The sequence below is a fragment of the Eschrichtius robustus genome, chromosome 4, assembly GCF_028021215.1.
Source record: "Eschrichtius robustus isolate mEscRob2 chromosome 4, mEscRob2.pri, whole genome shotgun sequence".
NCBI lineage: Eukaryota > Metazoa > Chordata > Mammalia > Artiodactyla > Eschrichtiidae > Eschrichtius > Eschrichtius robustus.
Genome location: NC_090827.1, coordinates 34,700,871 through 34,711,710, shown reverse-complemented (window position 1 = coordinate 34,711,710; position 10,840 = coordinate 34,700,871). Strand labels below are relative to the sequence as shown.

The 10,840-nt window shown below is 35.1% G+C and overlaps 1 protein-coding gene across 2 annotated transcripts in view; it reads right to left on the bottom strand.

Annotated features, from left to right (window-relative positions):
* Window positions 1-725: 725 nt before the first annotated feature.
* The window catches only part of USP38 (ubiquitin specific peptidase 38), a 31,977-nt gene continuing 21,862 nt past the window's right edge, over window positions 726-10,840 (bottom strand). Inside the window, exons 8-10 of one of the 2 annotated variants that reach the window (XM_068542551.1) lie at window positions 10,009-10,115; window positions 7,475-8,834; window positions 726-1,870 (exon numbers count right to left, since the gene is read on the bottom strand). In XM_068542551.1, the coding sequence (XP_068398652.1) occupies window positions 1,709-1,870; window positions 7,475-8,834; window positions 10,009-10,115 (1,629 nt within the window). In that variant the 3' untranslated portion in view covers window positions 726-1,708. The remainder of the gene's footprint in view (window positions 1,871-7,474; window positions 8,835-10,008; window positions 10,116-10,840) is intronic. The other variant, XM_068542552.1, reaches the window with a different exon arrangement.

The window sequence follows — 10,840 nt, the reverse complement described above, 5'->3', positions numbered from 1 at the left end:
ACTTTACCAGTTTCAATAGATGCTAAGACTGATATAATCCGACTATAAATCATTATCTAGCCAGTGGATAACTGAACACATAGCTTAGACATTCATTATTAGAACAATAGGAAGTCCAGAGGAAAGAAAGTTGATAAAAAAAACTTTCTGGTTCAGTGACTTGTAGGGAAGAGAAATCTCAATCAATTCTGCAAAAGAATTTCCAGTTTTTAACTAATCCAATCAGTTTTCCTAATCTTCCTGGTGACTAGAAACAGGTTAGGAGTGGGAAGTAGTAGAATGAAGATGAGGAGTTCTGTTTTTAACCACTGCCATTAAAAGCTTGGGAAAAAGATAAACCCCAAATCACCAAAGAACATTCTTTCCTTAAAATGTTTTCAAAATAAATACGTGACCAATCTTCAGAACAATGTACACCATGGATAAGTTAAAACTTTTAGGAATGGGGACAATTGGGATAACTCCTAAATACTGTATAATCAAGACCCAGGAGAAGTGACTTGTTTCCAGTTTCCTGGCAAGAGAAAATGTGGGACCATAGGGGCTGACATTTTGACATTTTATCTGAAACTGTGAAACAGAAACAACTGTGCAAAACACATGACTCAAACGAGAAAAAAACAAAAAAACCCACAAATGTATAACTCTAAAAATATGTGATCAATGTTTAATATTCTGAGGATTAAGTAACAAAATCGAGAAAATTTTTTTAGTTGACTAGGTTGATTTCCTCTGAATTCTTCTAAGAGTTATAAACAAACTATTACACTTATTGATTTAGAACCATCAGATTTTACTTCAGGAAAATCTAATACCTTTCAAAAAGTTATAATTTTAATGTTAGCACAAAAAATTACTTCCTAACATGTGTAAAAAACTTTTCCGCAGCCAGATTCCTATTTTTGAATTACAGTACTGCAAGGCACATACAGAACTCACCTCCTTCAAAACACACAGAAGATATACTCCCTGAAATAGAATTTTTAAAATCCTCAAACAATTAGAAACACTACAAAGTTAGCAATTTTTAGGTAAAAATGTGGCTCCTACAGGATCATGCACCTTTCTTAAAATCAGTTCAGCACATATGTATAAATAATCCTTTTTTAAACATTTGTACTTGAAATGTAGATACAGTGATGCTGAAGACAGCACTGAACAAACCTGAAAAGTACTAGAGCTCGATAAAGTTTATGTTATTGCCTTCATGAGAGACTGTATCATCTCTAGTATTCTCAAAGACTTGCATTTAATAATGGGGTAACTACACAGGAAATAAAAGATTTTCTTTCTTTCCTTACTAACGATATTTCCTTCACCTCTAACACCAATTCTTTTATAAAAGATGCTAAATGAAATCTATTTTTTGTTCAGTAAAACTGAGGACAGGACCATTTAATTGCCTCTACTAAATTTAATGCAGCTTAATTAGGGACCAGGTACATATTTGCCTCTGAAAATTTTTGGTCAAGCATGTCTAACCATAAAAGCAAATGGAATTTTAAGAGGTAGATTTTTTTTCCCAATGATGCATTTTGTTAATAAACGTATCGTCAAGAAAATAAAAACAAGCACTGAGTGTGTTTTCTGGTGTAACGGTCTAATGAAAAGAAAATTAAAAGATAGATATGATATTTGTTACAGTCTGACAATTAAACAGTCATAGTATTGGATGTTTTGCGACCAGTGCATTTTGGACTCTTCAGCATCAAAATACGAGTCTGCCAACTGTATTAAACCCTCCTCCACCCCCACCACCAGTTGGTCCACAGCTTCCTGGTGGATCATTGTCGTCAAATCCATTGGGCCGAAATGAACAGGACGCGGATGCAGCTTGTAGGGCCCGGGCTCGAGCATTCAACTCTTGTTCCTAAAATTAAAAATAGTTTTTATGAAATTAAAATTCTAAATACAGTGGATGGGTATCATCTACACAAATATTTTTAAATTGCCTTAATCCTTAATAAGCATCCTTCAAATCTCAGTAACTTTAAAAATATCGATTACACTAATCTCTACCAAATCTTACTAAAGTCGAGTACCTAATCACAGATGGAGCGAACAAGATAGAGAGCAAAATCCTAGTGTAACTCTACAGAATGACAGATCCTAAAGGCCATTCTCTTTCAGTACCCCCCTTTACAGAAGATGAAACTGAAGTTCCACAGTCTTAAAATTTCTCTACAGAAATATCACAGTTCTTGCAACACTCATCACCATATACAAGAATGGATTTCTTTTCTAATACACAGCACATAGAATTCAAAGGTTACACTTTGTCAAGTGGAGCTATTTTGGAAGTGGGTGATTACAGTAAAAGGTATAAATAATGAAAGAAGGCTGAATTTTTTTTCCTACCCTTTCCTCAGAATATTTCTCAGTAAATAACAGAGCTCAAAAACACTGCTAAGGGACTTCCCTTGTGGCGCAGTGGTTGAGGATCTGCCTGCCAATGCAGGGGACACGGGTTCGAGCCCTGGTCTGGGAAGATCCCACGTGCCGCGGAGCAACTAGGCCCGTGAGCCACAATTACTGAGCCTGCGCGTCTGGAGCCTGTGCTCTGCAACAAGAGAGGCCGCGATAGTGAGAGGCCCGTGCACGGCGAAGAAGAGTGGCGCCCGCTTGCCGCAACTAGAGAAAGCCCTCACACAGAAACGAAGACCCAACACAGCCAAAAATAAATAAATAAATAAATAAATAAATTTATTAAAAAAACAAAAACAAAAACACTGCTAAGGAAAATGGAGCCTGTCTCCTTACAGTATTACTTAAAACTTTCCCCTACCAGATTACTAGAACTTTTATAAGGAACCATATTCATCTATGTGCCTGACACATATTAGGTGCTCAGTAAATATTAATGATTTCAGACTAGAACACTATTAGGTACTTGGCCATGAAAGGAACAAATGTGAATAAGCACTTATTTATTTATTTATAAAGAAACTGCAAATTCATTTGGCAAGGTGTAGAACTGGATTCTAAAACTGGCACAAACTCCTAGGAAGAAAATATTCTGATATATGTCCATGTTCCTGGGAAAGAGTCTGTAACTTTCAAGTGAGGTCACTGGTGTCAACAAGGTCTAAAAGCCACTGGCAACAGCACAACCCTTAAATGGTTAGGTATAATCATCCTGAAGAAGTTTCACAGTACAGTCAACATTAATAACAAAAACTGTACTACTTCCAATTTTTCAACTAAAAGCCCAATTACTTTGCTCCTCCTGGCAAGGTAATTTTATTTTACAATTTCTAGCTAAATTTTCTTGGTTGACTATTCTACCCCCTTCATGAGATGCCCAATTTTTATTATGGAGAAAAAAAACCCAGGCTTACCCTGACATCTATCCCTCACGTTACAGACACCCTGTTTCTCAGTAAGCATACAGCGACTGCTGTGTGATTCCCAACACACAAAATTATCAAGAACCACATATTTTTAGGGCTGAATGTGACCTTAGATAAGAAATCCTTATAGCAGAATGGCCTAATTAACCAGTCTCTGACAGGCCTTAGAGAGGTTTTTAAAACTTAATTTGCAGGATATTTCTCAAAAACATTTTTTTCATTAACTCTATCATTTACAACATTTATAACTGCTGGCTCTTCTGTATCATGTTCAACCACACAATATTTTTCAGGAGCTATAGTAATTCATTCTTCAATTTGTAAAATTAAAGTAAGAATTACATACACTTTACAGACAGAAAATAAAAGCTGCAATGGATGTATCAGAAATAGACACAAAAATAAGAAACAAAAATCCTCTATTCTGGCTCTGTAATCTATTAAGCTATCTAAACAAGCAATGAAAATATGACTCTGTATCTAAGAAACAATATCTGGTTTAGGATACAGATCATGTTCCCCAATGAAATAAATAAAACTGAGTAAATATGCAAGGCAGAGTTCAAGAAGTTCTGCTCTCAAAAGATATGGCAAATTTTGTCTGGACTTTGTTAAGAAGTGATTTCTCACCAGAAACTATGTTGAAGGACCTACAAAATACAAAACTTAGTAACTCCACTGCTTCTGAGACACCTGAAACCTATATTATATTTTAAGATAGAGAGCTTCCCAAGAAAGCAATATTCCTTTTTTACTTTCTTAGCTATTTATAAAAATACATGGCTCGAATCTAAAAAAAAGAAAAAAGAAAGTTTCTGAAGAACCTAGGGGCAGGGACAGGAATAAAGACGCAGACGTAGAGAATGGACTTGAGGACACGGGGAGGGGGAAGGGTAAGATGGGACGAAGTGAGAGAGTGGCATGGACATATATACACTACCAAATGTAAAATAGACAGCTAGTGGGAAGCAGCCGCATAGCACAGGGAGATCAGCTCGGTGCTTTGTGTCCACCTAGAGGGGTGGGATAGGGAGGGTGGGCGGGAGACGCAAGAGGAGGAGATATGGGGATATATGTATATGTACAGCTGATTCACTTTGTTATAAAGCAGAAACTAACACACCATTGTAAAGCAACTATACTCCAATAAAGATGTTAAATAAATACATACATACATACATACATACATACATACATACATACATGGCTGAGGGAGAAAAATGTATGATATTCTGTTTTCAGAAGATAAGCTTAAACTATGGATAAAAGTAGGGGAAACTGCTTTTCATTTTCTTTCTTTTAATACAGATGACAATATTAGGTAAATGTCAGAAACTATGAATCTCAGAGCACATGTAATTTATATCCCAAATTTATATCAAGTATTAAAATTAATTCTTATTTCAGCAGTGGACTGTAGGTCTAGTGACAAAAAGGAGTTCCTGTTGCTTTGGGACAAAAACCTTTCAGTATACTTAGATCTCTCATTGAAATAAATCTGTAAACATTAAATTAATCCATCTTTTTTTTTTCCTTTACACAGATATAATGTATACTCTTCTGTATGTACGATGAAGAAAAAAATTAAGACAAACTCCCACCTTCTCCAAAGAAACAAAGGAAGGAAACCGAGCACGAAAGGAGAGAACTGTCTGCGGCTGGTGTGGGACACATGGGGATGGGTGGTGCGACTCACACAGCGTCTCTCTCACTGGATCCTAACTGAAAGCATGATTTTGGTAGTCCAGACACTAAAATAATGGAGACACTCCTAATGGAAGTTGGGGGGAGAAATATATATGAAGAGACAAGCCCTTTCCAAAATTTACATTAAGATCAGCAATTCGCATTGCTCTCCTATGTGTCAGCTATATGATACAGAGTAGAAAATAGTTTGTCAGATAGGATTTTTTTGCCTAGGCTTTTCACAACCACTAATCCTGCCAATACTATAGAAACAGCAAGAGTCTTTCTAACACTTGTAAATCTAGCTGTGACTTTACTCAACTCCACACCCTTATTTTTACTAAGATCTGATTAAGTTTTTTACAACTGTTTTATAAATAGGTATAATGCTATTTCTTAAAGCCAAAGTTGTATCCTAGGCATAGCAATCTATTACACAGCATTATTACTATGAAATGGGCACAAACTTTTAACTATACCCCAGGAATGAATGTAAAAACAAAATTGAGAATAAGAGCAAAAACATACACATACAGGTTCCACGTGTTCAAAACTAAAAAATGATAGCTGAAAACGGCTGTGTACAAAAATCTCAACATCACACATTCTCACTGCCTGGCAGTTATGAGAACATGTTCATCAGGAAAACAGAAGAAACACTATAGTCTCCTAATACAAACTTAAGATGCCAGATGATTCAGTTACACAGTATGAGAAACATCACAATTCAAACCTTACCAATTATATTACTGTAATTAAAGGGAAATAATAAAGTCTAAATATATTTAAGTTTCTAATTAAGAGTTGAGTATGTTTTTGTAATTTGCTTTAAAAAAGCACTTTGATAATGAAGCTTTAATAGCCTGAGAGTCTTAATACAGGTAAATAAATAAATACCTTAATTTAAAATTTAGTGATATCTTTTTTGCATTAAACAACTGGCCTATCTGAGACTTAAAATGGAATTCAGAACAACTGCACAACACTGAGAAACTGAATTAACAAAGTACATAATGGTTTTCCTTTATAATGGCCTAAGGGTATTAAAATAATAATGAAAAGAATGGCTCATCACATACAAACACTGTAAAATCAGGATGTAATGGGGTAAATGGCAAGATAGAGAAAATCATGTAGAGCCAGGTTGCCATACAAGTAGTTGTTATGGTTAAAAGAGCTTTTGGCATTCCAATTACATAAATTAGAGTAGTTTCTGCATATTTCCAAAAGTCAAGATTGCACTGGGCCTTATTTTCATATTTTATACTGTACAAAATGTCTATTTTAACCTAACCTTCTTACCCTCACTCCACCTCTCCAATCTTCAAGAATCATGATGAGTCCTATCTAAGTGCTTATTTGATACGTAGCGAGGAGGACATGGGTGAGTATATTCTATTACCTCGAACATAAGCCTTCTGACTGGATGTTAGAGTCTTCGGCAGTGAATAATGAATATTCTGAGTTTCTAATTTTTTTTCTGTAAAATGTATTGTTTTTGTGTGACTCTGGAACATTGCCATACTCCTTTAAAAATGTATCATGTATCGTTATTTGAGTATTGTTTAATACAGTAAATTTGAAAACTTTTGAGTAAACTTCCCTGTAAAAATCAGTACTATTTTTTCTCTTATTCTGTATCCTTTAGGAGTCTGAAACACAAAATTTTTAGAAACTTATTTAAACTCATACAATCATTCGGACTACCCAGTTAATACACCTACAATTTTAACTACAATTTACTGCTGGTCCTTTATGTTGATAGCAAGTTGGCAGGTTTCAAAGAAAAATGCTTTCAGCAAGGTCTTTATTAACTTTAAAGTAAGAAAAAGCGCTAACTCTGTGCGAAAAGTGTAAGTAAATTCAGCTCATATGAAACCTTTATTCCATAGTTTTTATTTACTAATTGTTCTATTATTGCCATGATTCTACTGATCAGGTCCTTAAAGAAGACAAATATCCTTTCTTTACATATTCTACCTTTTAGTGTCCTTTATTTTATCCACCTGACTGTCAATAACTAGTCCTTAAAATATTTATACAAAGGTCTAGAAGGAATAAATACAAATTTAGCAGTTGTTTCCCCTGGCAGGTGGGACTGAAGGGAAGAGGAAAATACTTCCATTTTATTAAACTTCCTATATTTCTGTATGGCATGATTTTACAATGATCACATCTTTTGTAATTAAAAACAAACAAGGGCTTCTATACTGCATCTACTTGTGACTTTTCATAACTAATTTGTAACATTAGAAAGAAAATTTAGTTATATAGGTTGAACCCATTTCATATAAACCCAGATTCAAATTTCGAAATCACCACTTTGTAAATTCCTTGAAAATGCAGAAGTTGGATTTCAAAATTAAGGCACTCATTTAACCACCTGTCAGTTGTTTAAATATTTTCCACAAATGATGAAGCTTATATTTCCAACTTACCTGTAAATACAGTTTATTGTCTTTTGTTATAGCATCCATTAGTTCTTTCTGTAGAGGTGGGTCTCCATTTACCCAGAGTCCAGTGGTTGAATTATTCCCACTTAAACCATTAGTGCTGTTCTGTTTTTTATACAACAGCACATAAGCTGTGTCCTTGGGAAACCTACTCGTAATTTTCTGGACTGACTGAAATGAAGTAAACGTCACTCTGCTGTCATTAAATAAAAACCATTCTTTTGACATTTCCTTATTTTCCAAATCCTGTTCAGTAACTGCACTGGGACTATCTCTCCCTAGTAAATGACTCTGGGAGGAGGCTAATGCCAGCGTTTCAGGCTGGTGGCACATCTGGTACGAGGACTCTGTACCTGTGATGTTTCTGGCATAAGAATAGTAATGCCCGCTTTCAGAGGACACACCAGAGTGAACGACAACAGAACTCAATAGATAGGGCACCAGTTTTGGGGAGCAAGCTTCTTCAGTCCCAGAAGGCTTTAATTTTTTAGCTAGATTCTCACTAATATCAGTGAAGTCAACATCTAGAGACCAACTTTCTGACAACGAAGAGAAAGAAGGAGTTCTTTTAACTGGCAACTCCAAAACCAGTGGCAGTGACACATTGTCTAGGATTTTTCTTCTCACATGATACTTCTGATCGTATGAAAATCTTAGGAGGGTAAGAATAAGATATTCAGGTTCCTCTGTGATTTGCATAGTTTTCTCGGCATTCTGCAGAGAGGCACAGTTTTCACAATAATATTGGTTGTCACCAGTAAGAATCTCTGGAGCTAAAAAATAATTTAGTAAGTCAGTTACTGAAGATGTGGTTTCACCTCCTGGTTTCTGAGGTACATCTTTATTAACAAGCATCTTGCTAGAGTCATTAGGGACAGAAGTGCCTTCAGTACAGCGAAACTCATCAGGACTGTCAGCCATTCTTTCATTCACAGCTGAGTAACAGGCAAAGGCAGCTGTTGATGGATTACAGACTCCTGGTTCTTTTGAAAGACCAAGTACACTGGCCTGCATTAGACCACCATCTTGTGTACTGGGTGATGATGCCAGATCTTGAAAAGACAAGTTTTCCATAGAAGAGGAAGGACAAAAGGCAAGTGAAAGATCTGTAAAGGCTTCCACTTTTTGTGAGGTACTCCTGCAGTTCAAACAACATATGTGAGTTCGTAGTTTTCCTCCAAACATTTTTTCGATTAATGTCTTCTCACCATCACTTGTGCAAGGGGTCTCTGTTAGTACAGCTGCCTTATTGGCTACTTCTTGTAAAGAAGTTTCACTGCACCCCAGACTTTCAGAAAGCTTGTGTGAAGACTGAACTTTCAAGATCTTTTCTTCTTCATGGAGCCTGTAGAAGAGTATATCATTATATAGCTACTTTGCTTAAATTTAAATGTCATTTCTACTTTAAAATATTGGTTGCCTATATAAATAGCCAAATTATTCTTATCAAATATAATGCTTAACTAAAAAAAAATCAAGTTTCTCCTCCTTTAATCAAGAGGAATATTGAACAGTTTGAGCAGGTAGATCAGAAGAGAAGTTAGGAACTGTTCCTGCCCTATATTCTCATTACACTTCCTTCATACTGCTATTTTATAGCATTTATTATAGTTAATTATATATGTCCACTAACTGTCTTATATATCTTTGTTTGACTGACACCTCACAGAAAGCCTGGCACAAGGAAACCACTCAACATATCCTTGCTGAATGGAAGGAAGGTTGAGTTCAACTAACTTTACTAGTCATTCACATAACAGAAGGGAGGCAAAGACAGGGAAATACAGGAAGATACTAGGTTTTATTAACTAAGTGATAAGAAGACAATAAAATTTACCAAACCCACTGAATTATGGTTTAAAGAGCAGTTATTAAATTTTTTTGTCTCAGGATACCTTTATACTCTTTAAAAAAATTGAGGAACCCAAGAGCTTTCATTTATGTGGTTATACCTATTAATATTTGCTGTATTCAAAAATTGAGAATAAAAGTAATAATACATTTAAAAGCAATAATAAACTCATTACATGTTAATATAAATAACATATTTTAAATAAAAAATAGTTATATTTTCTAAACCCCAAAAAACTTAGAAGAATGGCTCTGTTTTACATTTTGCCAATACTTCAAGTATCTGGCTTAATAGAAGACAGGCTGGATCCTCATATCTGCCCTGCATTCAATCGTGATATGTTGTTCTGGATGAAGTATATGAAGAAAATCTGGCCTCCACTACATATACACAGATATGCAGTTCGAAACGGGAAGAGCCCTGAAAGTGTTTTGGGAACCCCTAGGGGTCCTTGTGCCACACTTTGAGAACAGCTGGTCTAAAGTAAGAAAATTAAAAAAAGAAACCAAATTGAAAACAAAAGAACACATTAAAAAATACAATAAATGCAAGGTATTTTAGGGATTAACAGTTGAAATATGTCTTTAAAGGTAAAAACAATGTTTTGTAGAAATAATCTGTTATGAAAGAACATAATTCAAATCATAGCTTTAGAAATACTTTTTACCTGTCTAGTAGAAACCTGAGGTATTCAGAACAGTCTTGTTGTGATCTGGGGGTAAACCATGGAGGTCTGGAAGCCTCAAAGAATATCCGAGGTGCATATGCTTCTCTCTTTTGATAGAGAAAACACAAGGGAGTGATTCTCACACCATGAAACAAATAACTGAAATCTTAATATATAATGCTTAATAAAGATTACTAAAATTACATTGGCTTAACCTTTACCACAAAGTGCCAAACATGGGGGCACATAAAATTAGTTAGAAATAAATTTAGGTAACTTTCAGTCATAACTTCTTATTCTGCAGAAGAGAATTAAGATCTAGAGAAACTATGTGACTTGCCCAAGGTCATATAGCTAAATTAATGGCAGAGGGGATTATATCAGAACCCAAGTCTCTTTAAATTAATATAATGCTCCTGGCATTATCCCTCTATGTGCTTGAGTCCACAATTAAAAAAAAAAATCAAATCTGAAAAAAATGTTAGTGAATATATATCCTGGCTAAAGTAATAAGGGGCATACTCTACAGAGCCATGCGTACTTATTTTAGGTGAAAATTTCCTTGACTGGGTACACATGTCATAAATGTACAGAATATGAACACACTGGTTAGGGACTTTTCACTGGTTGCTGACTTGCTTTTTTTTTTTAGTACAGAGGCAGTTTAGTGAAGTGGTTGCTAGTGGACTTTAGAGCAAGCTAGGTTGAAATCCTAGATTTTGCCATGACAAAAAAAAAAGAACTGAAAAAGCCATCTGAAGAGTTGTGATTATAACTTGAAAATTTATAATTTATTTGTGGTATATGACAGAGTTTTCAGTTAAGGAAATTT